Here is a 16,980-nt window from a genome sequence, read left to right as displayed (position 1 = left end):
GAGCCAGAAAAGAGGAAGTCGCAGCAGTTCAGACTGATGTGGGGGAAATGTTGTAGAACAAACCCATCCAGGTGTTACTTGCTGTTGCATCCATAACACAGGAGAACAAATGGGGGTCCCTGGAATGATTCACAGAAATCGATTTGGAGACGAGCTCCAGCCTCTTGTCATTACTTTAAGGGTTAATTTTCAGCATGATGAAACATGAGTAAAACAGACAAAGCTACTGTCTTTTTAAGTTGAAATTTCCTCTTTTTCTCCATGACTGACGACAATTCAGACGAAACACAAACAGGAAATTTTGAGAAAGAAGGCAATAGGTCTGGAAGATCATCATTCAGGCCGATCATTTTCAAAACGAGGGTGCCTGCTTTTCATTTCAAACGTGTGTGTTCATCACACGCGTCATTATGTTTGCTCTAACCTAATCTTTGCATACCACATCTCTGTAGTGTCTGCACGGTCAAGCAAAGGAACAGTTTGAGGTGCTCCAGTAGTCTGCACCTGTGATGTTGGGATCTGAAGATGGAGGATGAAAAACAATCTGCCACAGTAATCATGTGTTTACTTTGTCGCAGCAGAAGTGGACCTCACTCACTTAAAACAATTGTTTTCATTATTGACTAATCAATAAAAACTGTATTTTTTGTATTAATATGACGCTTTATCTCAGAGTGTGCCCCTCTGATTCAAACATCCAGTGAACATAAAAACACTCAGCTAAAAATAAATAAATAAATCATCTTTTAAAAAGAACCACTCTTCCTAGCTTCTGTGGTGAATCTGCGTCTTAGTTGAAATGCTTGGGCTTCGCTTAAGGAGGACTGCGTTTGGCTGTTCGCTTCAGGAAAGGCAGCTCCACTACATTTCTGTGGGTCCTCTTTCTTTCCGGGCACTGAAAATCCGTCGCCACCTTTCACCCCTTTAGCGCCGGCACTGTCGAAACTTCTTTGAGTTTATTATAGGTTTTGGTCAGACTGTTGGCCCCTGAGCTGGTTTGGCTCCCCACATGGGACATTCCTGTCGAGCAGCCCCTCCCTGGAAGTCTCTCAGTGCGCAGACTCGCGGCTCTCCGCTGTCAGGGCAAGGCAGACTGACAGTATGGCGGCGGGGTGCAGCTGGAAGGATGCTACTGTCGCCCGTGATGTGTCTGTCGCCGGCAGGATGTGAATGGACTATTGACGGCACAAAGAGCAGAGGATTTAGCGCTAAAGGCCTGTCGCCGTGAGCCTCCAAGATGGCCAGGCTCGCCGACTACTTTGTTGTGGTCGGTTACGACCTAGAGAAGCGAGGTGGGTGTTTGAGTTAGCCAGCCCTGCTAGCTTTAACGGCTGTGGGCAAACAGGAGGAGGGGAGGGAGGCGGGGACGGGCCAGGCCCCCGTTCACAACTAACCGACTTGGGCGCTGTCATTTGGCTGCTAGCCTCAACTTTAGACCGGGGCGCGCAGGCCTCACGGGATTAGTGTAGTTGAATGCGAGGCTGTCAGCCGGTGTGTCACATTTGTGACTGTAGGAGAAGCTGCTTGGAGAACTCCATTACAACCGCCAACTTCCAATGGCGTTTTAGCTTAGGAAACCGAGCTGCCTCACTCCGGTGACAGAAAACTTGGGCTAACTTCATTTGCTAAGAGCTAACGTTAGAAGGACTAGCTTTGAGGGGCTTTCAGTTTGGTCGGTGAGACCTGAGACGGATTTATTCACCCGCATCTTGCCCGTTCTCTCTCATTTGCAAGCCTTAGAAGTGGCGTTTTGGGAAAATGACTTGTTTCAGGGGTAGCTTAACACAGGATGTGACAGCGATTAGTCAGTGTTGTTGTGGCTGCAGGGTCCTGAATAGCCACGCTGCGTTGACGTCCACCTGGACTTGATCAAATCACTTTAAAAGTACAAATCGATGCTTCTTCCTGCCGCAGTTGCTTATTGTTTTCTTTGTGTGTGTTTTGTCTGGATTAACCTAGATGGCTTTGCCCCCCTCTTGAGCCCCCTCGGACCGGAGCTGTGTTCCCTCGCGTTGCTGGGACGGGGTTTGGACCGTTATCCGAGCCCCCCTCCCTTCAGCCTGAGCCTTGGCCTAGATCTGTGCCGTATAATGGCCCGTTTAATCATGAAATATTCAGCTCGCCTATCCAACGGAAGCATGCAACTTGTAACGCGGTTGTCTTTTATTTAGAGTGATTTTTTTCTTTTGCTTATGATTTATTCAGAAGAGGCAAATTTGTAACATGACGAGGCCCTCGTGGCTAAAAGCAGGCTCTGGACTGGCTTTTATCGTGATGCTGGGGTGGCCTACATCCCCTTTTCTGACACATGAATGCATTTATTGCGTCTTGTATGTTTCTTTCAGAAGGGGGGAATACAGGATGTTATAACGTGGACGCTGCAAGCGCTGCAGAAACTCCCCTTCCTGTGCTACAGTGCTTGAATGCATTGCAGGGCAGAACATGCCAGTAAAAAGCATCTGGGAAGCAGACATTAAAGCCACGGTGGCTTAATGGATCAAACGCTCCGTGCCTCATAAAAGCCAAACACTTTGAGGGTGATGATGATTTTTGGTGTGGCTACACTAACGTTGCCTTTCTAGAGGCTGAAGGCGTTGTTGTTGTGGTGAACGTCCCCATTTGCAACAAGGACGGTTTTTGCTTTCATCCACGTGCTTGGTGGGTCCATCTTCTTCTAGTTTCTTCTGGTTCCAAATGCAAAGCTTCCATTATTGTTTATTTGGAGAGTTCTGACTTTACATGTGTTTATGCAGGATTACTTTGCTTTCTACCAATGCTGCAGCTACAGTGTGCTGGCACTAACTGACTGTAAAGAAAACACTTGGCTTCGCATCAACAATGAAAGGTCCTCGAGTATAAGAATACCAGGAATTCTGTAGTACAGTGGCGTTTCCTCCTGTGTCTAAATATTTCATGCATCCTGTCTACGTGTGTGTGTGCTTATGTTAGTTGGGTGGTTGCTGCTTGTCACTCAGTTAGTGGAATGTTTTGCAAGCGTGGGCACTGACAGGCTGTCGGGGCTGACATCATCGCTGCTCATCTGCCTCTTAGAGGAACCATGTGGGTGTTTACAAACACGACGTCCATCTGTCAGATTTTTTGTGTCTCTTTGCTGACTTTTAAACGGATGCGAACCCAGAGGGAAAACCTTGAACCTTTGTTTATCCGGGAACTGTTCTGCTCTGCTAAGATGCCGCCTTAGACAATCTGTGGAGCCCTACTTAGAGCCAAGATGGCTGCCTGCGGCTTGGGAAGAGTTCGCAGTTGCCCCGAGGTGTGGTGGCCCTAGAGAGGGTCTCTTGAAAAACTCAGCATGTCACAGTGTTTTGACAGCGGTGTGCCGAGTTGGCGACCAATTGGATTCACAGTCTGAGGCCCAAACAGGAAGTTCAGGCGAAGAAGTCCAGAGGGAGACTTATGTTTAGAGTGAGAATCCATATTGTCCCCCAGTGCGTGTCTGAAAACCAGGAAAGAGGCGTGTTTGGTCTGAGGCTCTGCGAGTTGGTCTCATTCAAGACTCACAAACACACAGGCTCTATTGTAGTTGGTCTGTGTGCCTCTGGCGCTCCGTTTGAGGGTGTTGGTCATTGTGGCGGCCCTAAACAGAATGTAGGATGGCTGTTTTGAGGCTGCAGTGACAGCTCTGGTAGCCAGCCTCCTTTTACACACAAAAACATCTCCACAGCTTGCAGTCAAGTAAGGAGGACACGGAGAGGGGCACAGAGGGGATGACCGAGCATGAATCGGGCTTGTGTGTGTCATGGTGTGGCTGTCGTAGTGGAGTTGTGACACTGCTAACAGGACGTCAGTGGCATCAATCAGTGTGCTGTGACTCTTGACCGGACAGATTTGTAGCAGTGATTGTGGTGGAGATTGGGTTTAAAGTTCCATGTTTCACCTCTGGCACCACTTTTGTTGCCACGGCTCAGACTTGAACGAATGACTGAGACTGAAGCATTATTTAGCTGTAGCAACGATGAACTTCACGTAAGTGATTTAGAGCGTAATTGTGAAACTATTTCCAGTATGTGATTCCACGTAGAAAACAATTTCTGTAAAGAAAGAACAAAAGTGTGTTTGGTTTCAGTGCTGAAGCTTGTGAATCTCATTGGCAGCAGAGCTGTGACAGAGCTCGGATCACTTCCTCTTCACACACCGCGTGCATACAGCGTGTCTCCGAGACGTGTTAGGGTTGGACCGTGCGATGATACTCGATGTGAAGTTGCAGATTTTTGATAGAGCATTTACACTGTACACACACAATCAGGATGTATTTTACAAATCACTCAGCAGCACTGCTTTATAGTCATATCTGATTTTTATATGAATGTCTGCAAAGCATTTAAAGCTGCGGTCAGTTGTTTTTTAGGTTATTTGACAGAAAAGTTTATAAACTTAAAGTTGGTACATTAAAGATAAATAGAAGTGAGCAGCGGTTTGTGGAAGGCACCACATTGTCCCAGCATCGTGAATACGGCGGCTGAGATAGATGTCACCGTTCCACCTCCTCGTGTGGTGGGTGGAGCTAAAGACGGACGAGAACAGAACACGTTCTTGTGCTGTGAAAGCAAATTTCACATTCAACATGTGATCAGGCGTCTCCTTCACCAAAGAAGCAAAAACCAACAAAACGTCATAGTCTTCCTCCTCATCTCAAGCATCATCATCAGATCAAAAGTCAGGCCTCCAACACAGGAAAATGTGCATGAACATTAGACATGTGACCTTCCCGTCTACCGACAGCTAGCGAGCCGGCTTAACAGCGGCAACAGTTGGTTACAAGTTAACAGTCTTGGTCTCGTGTGTTCTAAAATCCACACCTGCTCTCTGGTTGCATTCTCACATTGGATGAGCTTATTTGCAAAGTGCCAAGCAGTATTCGACTTCAAAGAAAGTTTTACGGATGCCAGTAAACTGCTAACGGTGGCAAAACCAGACAGAAAGTGGAGAATATGCTCAACAGTTCACCTCAGTATGGCTGCCAGCAGTCAGAAGGGACTCGCGCTGATTTATCGACTCGTCTCGCACTCCTGTCACAGTTTTACAGCCTCCTCCAGAGTAAAAACATGTTGACAGCTGTGGACAACAGGCTCTACTCACTACAGATGAACAGCAGCCAGAGTTATTTGTCCTACAGCAGCCACCGTATCTAGGATAATAGTAGGTTTTACCTGTGATACCCTCTCTTAATCTGCACGATGTTATCATCTGTCCACCTGCTTGCCTTTACGTTGTCTTGGGAAATTTCTTCAAATTTGGCACAAGTGTTCACCTGATTAGAAGTTGGTGTGACCCCACCACAAAGCGGTTTGGCCATTACTCAAAACTCACTCTAATAATGATGAAGTCCAACACAAATGTCTAAAAGTATTACTTGTGAGATTTTACATCCTAAAGGTGGTGTGTTATAAAGTTATACAGAAAGCTTTGGTGTTGGTACCAATAACATTTCAGAAGACTTGATACCATATCTCACACGCATCAGTCTTTGTCGTGTTTTTATTTAAAATATTTTCTATAACAATCAAATAAGAACGCACAACTTCTGTACCCACGTTCTTGTAGAAATATAGGAACATGTATGTGCTGGCATCATCTGGTACGAACATATCTTGTGACCTTGCCAGTTTGAATGGTTGGAGTATCGAAGCTGTAACTCTGTGGTGCTTACAGGCGCGTTCAGAACTGAGTGAGCAAATGCAAGGACAGATTTACGTGATGCTTCATAAGGCTCAGGGGCAAATAAAAACATTTCATATTGCAAGTGAGATGAAGCGAGGGGGCTTGGGGAGGATAGAGGAGTGTGTGTGACGCTGCCAGCAGTGCCTGCCTGTGGGCAACCACTTCCTCCATCGCTCCAGAGCAGCAGCCTTTCAGGCCCTCCAGAAATAGCCCACACAATCTGCCTTTCATAGGGGGGACAGAGTGACGCTGGGTCACAGCCGTGGTTGTGGTGAACTGCAGCTTTGTGTGCGTTTGTGTGTGTGTGCATGCAACTTTTGATGGCCTGCCTGTTTGTGGCTGTCTCTGAGTGATTGCTTTATTACCATGGCAACGTTTACCCGCATGTGGTCTGCTGGTTGTGAAGAACAGTTTTGGCGTGCCGACTAGTAAAAATGTGGATATTTGAAAACCCCCCTGTCCTGTTCTGTCCGAGCTGCTGCAGGGGGCAGTACCTGGACAGGCTGCCAGCACACAGGGAAAGACCACCTTTGAAACGATAATGGTGACCCACAGTCTGAGTTAGTAGTGGCAGCATTTGGGCTCAATTGAAAGTTTTCCCAGTTTTGGTCGAGTTGACTGATTATAAATATAGAGTGATTTTTATTGCTTGCTGTTTTCAGTGATGGCTGCCGTGATGCTGAGTGTTGTGAGAGTCATACATGCTCAGCTTCAGGTGTGTCCGCACTGGGACTCGAGTCGAGTCAACCAATTTGCCATTTTTTCTTTGATTAGTGTAGGATTATTTCAATAACTGTTAACACATGGTTTTAGATATGACACGTCCACATCATCAATTATGGCTACGAGTCATTGCAGCTCTAGTTTAGGTGAGGATGGTGCTGGGATAGAGTGCAGGATGCAGCACACATGACACGTGGATTAAGTTGGCCAAGTTAGTACTGTTGCTATTCTCATGGTGGTTCAGTAGAAGAACGTGCAATAACCTAACTGTAATCGGTGACTCTGATTGGCCGTAGGTCTCGCTGTGTTGCCTTGTGCTGCATACAGCAGTCTGTCTGCTTTTCTGAATGCTTGTTATTCATGAGGGAGACGACGGCCCGTGTGTGTGTGTGTGTGTGTGCTGGGTGTGTGTGTTGTGTGTGTGTGCTGGGTGTGCTGGGTGTGTGTGTGTGTGTGTGTGTGTGTGTGCGCGTCTCTGTGTGTGCGTGTGTGTGTGTGTGTGTGTGTGTGTGTGTGTGTGTGTGCTGGGTGTGTGTGTGTGTGCTGGGTGTGTGTGTGTGTGTGTGTGTGTGTGTGCTGTGTGTGTGTGTGCTGGGTGTGTGTGTGTGTGTGTGTGTGTGTGTGTGTGTGTGTGTGTGTGCTGGGTGTGTGTGTGTGTGTGTGTGCTGGGTGTATGGATGCCTCCCTCCTCATGCTTTGATGGTCTCCCTGGAATTTTGAGAATTTCGCTGTCCCCTCACAGGACAAAGGCTGAGTCAGTGCCGCTCACAGTTAGCCCGTCAGAGCTCAAGGGAGCAATCGTTGCAAACCCTGCGGGGTGATTCCAGCGTGTCCGGAGCACGTCTGATTTAAAGATGAGATGGGGGTTGTTAGGATTACCAGTGCTGGCTGCGTGCAGCTGGCTGCCTGTTGTGGTAACCACACCACTATGTATGTAAGAGGATGATGCTCATTTTAATCTTCTACATTTTTTAAAAGAAACTAATACCATTGGTGAAATGTGTGCGTAATATAAAATCTGTGAAAGCAACAACATTAAGCTGGCACTATGCAGACGTCCTGCTATTAGTGCTTTGTGCAGTCATTTGTTGTTGTTCTTCCTGCAGTAAGAACTACTGAAACTTGACCAGTGGTAGAAGATTAAGTCTCATCTCTATTAACATGGACTCCAGATCAAATCTGCCCCTCAGTTACCCACTGTGCTTGTGCTAATCTCATACGAGGCCTGTGATTGGTTTGAATATACAGATTAGAGGTCGCGTGCCGCACCCAGTCTGTGCCTGGCTGCTCTCTCCTCCCCCAGAACAACATCGCTGAAACTTATTGACGTAATGCTTTAGGTACATTCGTGGTTAACAGTTAGCAGGCTTAGAAGTATGATAGAAATGTCACATCATGTCATGTAGCTTTGAAGAAACATTTACTGCATGTCTTCCTGTAAAACAGACCTGCTCTTCTTTTAATTAAAATGTTATATAATGCAGTAGATGGACGTGTTTGTGAAACATCAATGAATTAATCCGTGAAAATTTCAGACACAGAAAAAGTCACGAGAACGAGCTTTTATAAAACTCTGTATAATAGACTCAGAGTGGCTTAGTGAAACTACATATTGGACCAATAATTAGGTTAATCAATTGAATTCACATCATGTATTTGTGTGCATTAAAGTTGGAGCTTGCAGCTGTGATATGAACGCACTCTTCTTCCGTCAGACGTGACAGACTCAGATGTGCAGGACAATTCTGGGTCTGTGTTTGTGATGCTCAGCTAATGGGACGTGCACCTGTGCACTTCCAGGAAAATATCCATTTGTTTCATTATCTTTTTGTGAGAAGGGAGGAGCTGGCACATGGTTGTAGGGAAGGGCTAGCTGTGCTAATGAACCCATGTGTCAGGGTGGTGCTGTGTGCAGGTCAGCTGTTATGCTTTGCCCCAACTTGTCACAGTAAACTGGCTGAAACAGCTCTGAACCATGACGGAGCCTCCGCCATGTTTTACACATGGCTGCAGAAACTCCCCCTGTGACCTCTTCATACATACTGACAACACTTTGAACCAGAACACTTCAGACGTGGACTCGTCACTCTGATGATCTGGTTTTCAGTCCAGTTCTGGTGCCGTTTGGTCAGCCTGTGCCTTGAGAATGGCTTCTTGACAGACTCTTTCCTGTTGAACGCGTTTCTGCCGAGTCTTCAGGGATCACTGTATGGATCAGCTGAAATCTGTCAGCCTTCTTTGCCCTCTTGTTTCTGAAGGCCATCACTTTCAGATACTGTTTGTCTGCTGTAGGCCTGAAAGTCTTCATTGGTTCTCTCGAGTCCAGTTTCTGTAGACCAAACACTTGGTTCATGCTTTCAGTTAAATGTCTTTTTATTGGTTGAATGATTCATGCGTTATTGTTAGCTGGTGTAACAAACAAGCAAAATGTTAGAGTCCAAGGACTAAAACATCAAATATAAAGAAATGAGGGGTGCCTGATAACCTCTGCAGTGTGCTGGGGGCTGTCCCGACAGAGCTGTCTGCCTTCACTGTCTCGTAGTCTGGTTCCTGTTTGGTTATGAGACACGTAGTTGTTTCTTGGCTGTTGGTTGCCCAAGTAACCAGATGTCATGTCCGTTACGTGTGTGTAGGTGATTAATGCCATGGAAGTTAGTGTGACATAGGAGACTGCAGCGGGAGAAAAGACAAATTAAATGATTAAAGGGATTTAATGCATTTCTGAGTAAAGACAGAGGTGTGGGTGCCAGGAGATAAGGCGCAATAGCACACATCTATTGAGTCAAGTTTCCTGTTGCCGTGCTCAGGGGGAGAACACGGAAGCAGAATCTACATCGTGCTCGCCGGGACCATATTTCCTCTATGTAATGATGTGATGAAGAATCTGCTTTTATTAATTAACGCGTCTTTTCTCTGTGCTTGTTGCCATTAGGTTTCCCAAAGTATTGAAATCCTGATGAAGCTCTTACACCCTCATTGCCCACCGTGCCCCACGTCCTCCTTATAGATGTGTCACAAAAACTGATGGTGTGTGTGTGTGTGTGTGTGTGTGTGTGTGTGTGTGTGTCAATTTTCAGAGAACTTGCTACAAATTTTTAAGAAGTTTCTCCACCGTGTTTAAAAGAACTGCGACAGGGGAAGTTCAGTTTCTTTATGAGGTGGTTGGTTGATGGAGAGCATACAGTACCAACTAGGGCTGGGCGATATGACCCAAAATTCATATCTCGATATTTTTTAGCTGGATGGCTATATAAGATATATATCTCGATATTTTTTTTTAAAGCCATAAGTTAAGAACAAAAAGAGAGTTCTTAGTCACACTGTGTCCCAGATGTCACACGGGCACTTTTATTTACATACAGCGTAGATGTACATGAAGAAATTACTCAAAAATAAATTATCAGCATTTATTAAATAATCATGGTCCATAAATAAAAGAAAACAATGTTGTTTTTGTGCATAACAAAAAGCTCACAATTGTGCAGTCAAAATGTAAACTAATAGACGCTGAGCATAATAACAAAGAGACAGATTTCAGAGCTGCACCACGTCTCTGAACAGGTGCCATTTATGGTCCTTATACACACACAGTACGTATCACTCCGCGAGGCTCCTCCTCGGTAGCCGTAATCCTCCGACATCAAGCCGTGCAGCTCCGTAGCTTAGCAAAGTCATATTAAAACATTTGACAGATTGCTGAGCGCTGTGTACCACATAAAATCGGTTTGTGGTCAGTAAGCACAACCAGAATTCATACATAAGGCGCGCTGTCGATTTTTGAGAAAATGAAAGGATTTTAGGCCGTGCAGCTCCTCCGGGCTGCATGTCGTTAGCGCGGTTAGCTCGCTAACACGTTGACGCCGTCCAGCCCCACGCACGGTAACTCGCTAACGGAGATTTTCCGCTTTCATCTTGTCATTGCCTGCAGGTGAAGCTATGGGGGAGGGGGAGTTGTGTTCAGTGAAGGAGAGGCGAGGCCGAGTAACGTTGCGTAGAGACAAAAGTGGACGAAAGAGAGGCAAACCTGCGGCTCCACAAGTATAATTATAACATAACATAGGCTATATCGATATAAACGATATTGTCACATCTTATATCTCGTATGAAAATATATCGATATTTTTAAAAAACTCGATATATCGCCCAGCCCTAGTACCAACTACTACTCATCACAGCCGTGTACTGCTGCTGAATGGTTTTCAGCTATACAAATACAGAATTTAAGGACCAGTAAAGATATTTCATGTGAAATCTAAATCCACTGTGTCTGATCACTGTTTGCATGTAGCGCATAAGCTGTGGTTGTTAATAATAACATGGTTTTCTGAGGTTACACAGAGCTCCACTACATGCAATGCTTTGTTCAGATTGGTGCACCTGTTCAGGAGGACAAGTCTTTTAGTGTTTTGTGATTTCAAAAGTATTTTAGAGCTACATTTTAATGTCTGCTTAGATAATGAGATATCATTAAATATGGCAGTCACCAAAAGCCCTTTTTGACTCGTGCCTACTCAGCTACTCAGCTCAACCCTGTTTGGTGGTTAGGGTTTTCCATCAGGTGGTAATAACTGCTACCTGCTGCTTTTTAAAATATTATATGTGGTGTCCCTGTCACATCGCACGGGACCTTTGGCCATGGTACTCTATTGTAATGGAAAACATCTAAAACTGACTCGAGCCGAGTACTGATAATGAAAAGCACAGACCTAAGTGTTAAAGCTCAGGATATGAAAGCTCATAGTTCAGAACTGAGAGTTCAGGTGATTGAAATGAGTGATGCTGTCAGGCGTGCTGTACAGCAGCGGTCCCCAACCTTTTTCTGCCACGGACCGGTTCATATCTGACAGTACTGTCACGGACCGGCCTTTAAGGTGTCGGGGATAATGCAACAAAACAAAACCAGTACCAGCATCAAAGACGATTTATTCATAACACACGGGGAAAGACCAAGGGAAACGGAGTTGACGATAAAACCCTGAAAACCACACACCCGAGCCTCAACTCTCGCGGCCCGGGACCAAACGACTCACGGACCGGTACCGGTCCATGGCCCGGGGCTGGGGACCGCTGCTTTACATCACAGAAAAAATGTCTTCCAGGGTTACAGGCAGAGTCAGGAGGTCGGTTTATGTGTCAAAGCCCCAGAAACGCTGGCAACACTGACAGTTTCAAACTGTTGTGTTTTTGTTTGTTCTGCTGCTCTAGCAGAGGAGCGTGCACAAAGGTAGAAGATGCACTGCTGTCTCCTCTATGCTGGGCCAATCAGTGTCGAGCAAAACCACAGTGAGGTTACCAACGTGCTGCTCCGTGAGGTTTCTTTGAGGGATTTGCTTGATCGGGATTGGAATCCACAGATTCTCGTCTTATGTGAACTGATTTTAAGCCGTATAAAGTCTATTTTGAGCCGCACATATATATTAGAGATGGACCGATACGTAATATCGGATCGGTCCATCTCTAATATATATCTGAATGAAAACACTAATTCTGTGTTGTCTTATGCTGTTTCTGAACATGATGTGAATGAGTAACAGGCTGACGGTGTTTGTCTGAAAGTGTCGAGTGGAAGTTGAATGGTGGGTGGATTTGATTCAGAGAGACTGGGGAGTAGATGGCCTGTGTTGTGGGAGCCTTGGCTTTTTTCCCGTGCTCTTCAATGTGTTTGGCAGCAGAGGACAGCTGGAAACAACATGTAGCTCCAAACATGAACGTGAGAAGAAATTAAGCTCATGTTATCAATCATCAGCCTTGTGACGTGTTAGATCTGAAGCAAGTGGCATCCTACAGCTGAAAGTTTGGTCGCTCTGCTGGGCCTCTCTGTGAGGCCGTTTCCTCTCCTGGAAAGCCCTTTCTTTTTGTTTGGAGCTTTGGAGGGGGGGAGCTTTTTGCAGGAAGGATGTGAGTTTGCTGAAGAGCTTTTGCACAAAGAAAACGTCCCACATTGTCTCCAGGGCGACGGCGTTTGCCAGATGGACCCTTTTTTTCTGTGTTTGATTCTTAAAAGGCGTCTTTGCTCATCCAGTCCGGTTTGAACAGGGATTGTCTTATTTGAGGGTATCGTGTTATCCAACACCAAACTGAGAGACACTGCTGAATGTCAAGTGTTTCTTATTAATGTGCTGAGCGGCTGTATGGATTTCAGGCACGGTGAACCATACTGTGTACCCACGAGGAGCCTGTGTGCTTTAGATCACGCACAGAAACACTGTCCTGGATGAGTATATTTGACAAATGGCACGAGTGAGCGATGGTGTGTAAGCTGGGCGGACAGCAGAAAGAGCAGGACCGAGGGTGTGGTGATGATGATGATGAAGTCATAGCTTTTCACCACGAAGGCCTCAGTTCTGCTTTGGAGATGTTATCTGAACAAAGATGCAGTCCATGCAAGCTGAGAATATGTTAATGATGTGTGCATTTGCAACTGCATCATCTCGGCATTATCGATGTTTTCCACACAAAGATTCTGTGAAGAAGAGAAGATTGTGTCTGTAATGGGTTGAGTGCACAAATGAAAGGAAGCAAGCTCATGTTTTATGAAATGAATTAGTGAACACTCCCTTTTAAAATGCTCAACACGACTACCTCGTGTAGTTGTTAAGTGCTTTGTGACTGTAGAAATTCTTATCTTGTGGAAGTGCTCCAATTCCATCCTTTCAGATTGAGCTTGGCCCACAGCGCATCAACCAGCTCTCTGTCTGCAGCAGTTGTGCCTGGTGGCAAAGGCTCTCCATCCAAACAAAGACTCTTTGGCCATCTGCTGTCAAAGATGGTGAAGAAAGACTGGAAATGTAGCTGAATGATATCCAGGACCACAAATGTTCACCTTGCTGGGGCAAAGAAGCTCGTAAGGGCTCGGGTAGATCACTTGTAGCACTGAAACTTCCAGAATAGGAAAGTGAGGGAGTGTTCACTTGTAACTTGATCTTTGATTGCTAAATAACAGCTGCTGTTAAACGGCTGGGAAACATTGGACATGTTGTAGCAGTTAAAACGTGAGATGCCAGAAAAACAGTTGCAGTGCATGTAAACGTCCTCCCCGGGTCTCGTTCGGTGGTGACGTTGCTTCGGACCAGCCTACATAGTTACAAATCTGCACACACACCAGACTCTGTGGTCCTGACTGCTGTCACCGTAGAAACGGCCTGATGTCGTGTCACTGTGGTTTGGAAGCTTGCGAGAAGCTGCGGTCTGCTTCAGCAGCAAGAGCGTGACACACAGACAGCTACACACTCGGTTCAACCCCGAATGCCATCGTTCAGGGATCACATGATCATTCAGGCTCCTTCATCCTGTGTCACTGCCAGCAGTCATACGTGTGAGGAGTCATCGCTTAACTGTGGCGCACACACTGACCCACGTCCTCCCCTCTCCTGCCCCTTCACCTTGTTGTGTTTCTACCATTTTTTGGTAACCTTTGCATGACCTGCTCATCTTCATGTGTTCTTGATCACAGTGGATTGTGGCTCCAATTGTACCTGTGGGATAAAGTAGTATAGCTCAAAGCTGAATGAGAAACCTGATTGATTAGATGGGGAAGAGTTAGTTGGACATGTCTCTGTCACTGTAAAAGCATAACTGTTGTCACACTCTGATTGACGAGGTGGATGTCTAAACTGAAACACAGTACAGTGCAGCCGTTAGCACTGTGGTCGGCTGGTTTTAAACCAGTTCGTTTGGAGGGGTTCCTTTTGTTGTTTGAGGTGTTTGAAGTCGGTGTGGCTTGTGACCTCTCATTCTCTTTGACATTTTTACAACGTTCCAGGCCTTTGTGTGTATGAGCTTGACCATCTTACAAGATTGATTTAGCATGTGATCGGAGCAGTTGTACAGATTATATCGGTAGGTTAATAATTAACAGCCCTGTGCACACTTTCCTTGTTCACATGAACTAAGACCGTGAGCGACTGTTCGAGAGGTTATCACTGTGATTTAATTAGAACAACACAACCTGAACACATCTTGGAGGTGTGACTACTTCTGTCAGCTGGAGCAGGGCGATATGACCAAAAATATTTATCACAATATACATTTGAAAATTTGTGATAACGACATAACTGACGATATAATTGACACGAGACAAAATACTTTACAACTCCACAACTTTATTAGTGCAAAAAACCCCATCAATGTATTTTCACTTAAACAAGCAGCTGTTTTTTATGTGCATTAAAGTTATATAAACATGTAACAGTGCAAATGCAAATTCCTCGCTGACAGTTTAACCAAAAGGCGTTTCCAGTGGAAACTGGCCGACACATCCTCAGCATAACCTTGTATAATATCCACAAAACTTAAAAAGAGGTTATACACACACACAATACGGTAACATTATGTTGAAGCACAGTAAGTATCACTCCGCGAGGCTCCGCCTACGACAGCCGTAATGCTCCGACAATCCATCGAGCGGTGCGGCTTCGTAGCTCAGCAAAGTCGCACTGAAACGTGACAGATTTTCGAGCGCCGTGCACATAAAATCGTTTCGAGGTCAGTAAACACGACCAGAGTTCATACATAAGGACACGGGATTATAAGGGGCTCTGTTGACTTTCAGAAAAATCAAAGGATTGATTTTAAGTGCGCCGTATTTTCCAAATAACGACGGCCCGCTCTGAACCAGTTCTGGTTCATCGTTTCATTCAACGATCCGCTTTCGCCCTCCTCATTCTGCGTCGCCGCCATGCTTTTTCCGCCATGTGCGTATGTAAACAAAGGCACTGCGCATGCGCGTTTTACCCATATTCTATCGCCATATTTCATTTTCTTATCGTTGGCAACATTATACCGGTATTACCGTGAACGGTATGATATGGCCCAGCCCTACTGTCAGCAGAAGACGAGTGGACATGAAAAATAGCGTTAAAGTGGCAGAGATACGAGGTGCTTCACTTCAGGTCAGAAGTGCTAGAACCACAGTATAACCAGGATGCTGACGTTTGGTTAGGTCTTTAGCTCTGACATAAAGTGAGCTGTATCCAAATGGCCACGTGTAACTTATCAGTTTTTCAGCTACTTTTGAGATTTTGGAGATTCAGGAACTACACCGTGATGCTACCCCTAAAAGATGTTGGCCACGTTGTCGTCTCCTAAGATGAAATGTACGTTATTATCCTTGACAGGAAAATGTGACTTGGTCAGCAGTGAAACTTAACTAGCACCATCTTGGCCTGCAGCTGGCAACAGCACATCTTCTTTGCTCTGCTGCCTAAGTGAGCTTGACGTAGCATGAACCACTTTTCCAGTTGGTGCAGTTCTGGTTAGACTGGCCCTCAACCTCAAGCACATCTTTACAGCAGAACAAGGACTAGTGTTGTAGTTGATGGACGAAATTGTGGAGTACCCTGTGTAACTCTGGGGCCAGTCTTTGAATGTTATTAAGGGCGTGGTCAGCTACACAGGAAGTAGAAAATTGGGCCAAGCTGGTGCTAGCTGGTTGGCAGCAGCTGATCTTTCAAAATAAAAACCAGCTGATTGTCGGAGCCTGTGTGTGTGAAGGACACTGATCCCAGAAACATGCTGTTTTAAAACACGGACCAGGACATGTTAGAACCTGGTTATAATGAAAAACCTGAGAATGGCCAAGGATGAAAAGCCTCAGTGCAAATAATCCATATCCATTCACTAACCTGCTGTTGTGTAACAACAGGTCAGGCTGATAGCTGGATGTCATCTGCTCGCAAGGCCGCTCTACTCGATGCACATTCCTGTCACGCCGCTCAGACTGAGAGGCAGCTCTTTGAAACAGCTCTGTATGCTCATGCCTGCTGTCGGCTGCTGCTGCTTGAACCACTGCACCCTTTGCTGAGCTCTGGCTGCTTTAAATTGTGTGTTGATGTTTGCTTTATGGGATGTATGACTGGGGGCTAATGAGCTAAGGACCCATTAGCGATTCGTTTTAATTAGGGCTGCTCAATTAATCGAATTTTAATCACGATTACAATCTGGGCTTTCAACGATCATTAAAAATGACTGAGCCGATTATTAGCCCCTCCCTCGTTTATCCGCGACACCTTAAAGGCCGGTCGTGAAAATATTGTCGGGCATAAACCGTCCGTGGCGCAAAAAAGGTTGGAGACCGCTGATTAAGAGGACCCGAGGGAAGCTCGGAAAGCTAAGCAGAAGTTATTTGGAGAGGAGAGTGACTGCTGTTGGTTGAAAAGAGAGGTAAAAAAACTTCAGTGGTGTTGCACACTATTTTATATTATTTTCTAAAGTCATTGTTAACCCTTTAAAGCCGGTCAGAGCAGCACGCTCCGTGTTGTGTAACTATTTTTAAATCCCTGTAGAACCTGAACCGTGTAAGCTAGCGCAATGATTTTTTTTGCATATGAAACCGGAGGAGTTGTACTTACGTCTGATGCCATCAGCTTGTCCTCGGTCACGGTTTCCTTCCACATATAGCTTTGCAAAAACTGCATAAAAAGCTCTTGCAGGAACAAAAACATAATATTCCAGAAACACGCTTTGCCGATCCTATCAGCTGTTCGTAACACTTCCCACAGTGAAACAGACGTCAGCGCGAACTGTCGCATGTCCGCCATTTCCTGCCCGAAACCGGAAGTGACGTCATTTTCGCGG

The 16,980-nt window shown here is 45.6% G+C and overlaps 1 protein-coding gene across 5 annotated transcripts in view; it reads left to right on the top strand.

The window, feature by feature from the left end:
- The first annotated feature begins 1,054 nt into the window (after window positions 1-1,054).
- sbf1 (SET binding factor 1) overlaps window positions 1,055-16,980 on the top strand; it is a 53,546-nt gene continuing 37,620 nt past the window's right edge. For 3 of the 5 annotated variants that reach the window (XM_086270395.1, XM_086270394.1, XM_086270393.1), the window contains exon 1: window positions 1,056-1,292. In XM_086270395.1, coding sequence (XP_086126521.1) covers window positions 1,238-1,292 — 55 coding nt within the window. In that variant the 5' untranslated portion in view covers window positions 1,056-1,237. Of the gene's footprint in view, window positions 1,293-16,980 lie in introns of all 5 variants that reach the window. The other 2 variants (XM_086270392.1, XM_086270391.1) reach the window with 1 other exon arrangement.

This window comes from Aulonocara sp. 'chitande type north' Nkhata Bay, linkage group LG17, assembly GCF_057382095.1.
Source record: "Aulonocara sp. 'chitande type north' Nkhata Bay isolate Kocher_YH1m ecotype deep benthic linkage group LG17, A_spYH_male_GT1.1, whole genome shotgun sequence".
NCBI classification, from domain to species: domain Eukaryota; kingdom Metazoa; phylum Chordata; class Actinopteri; order Cichliformes; family Cichlidae; genus Aulonocara; species Aulonocara sp. 'chitande type north' Nkhata Bay.
The sequence above is the reverse complement of the archived record's forward strand: the minus strand, read 5'-3'. Positions and strand labels throughout refer to the sequence as shown.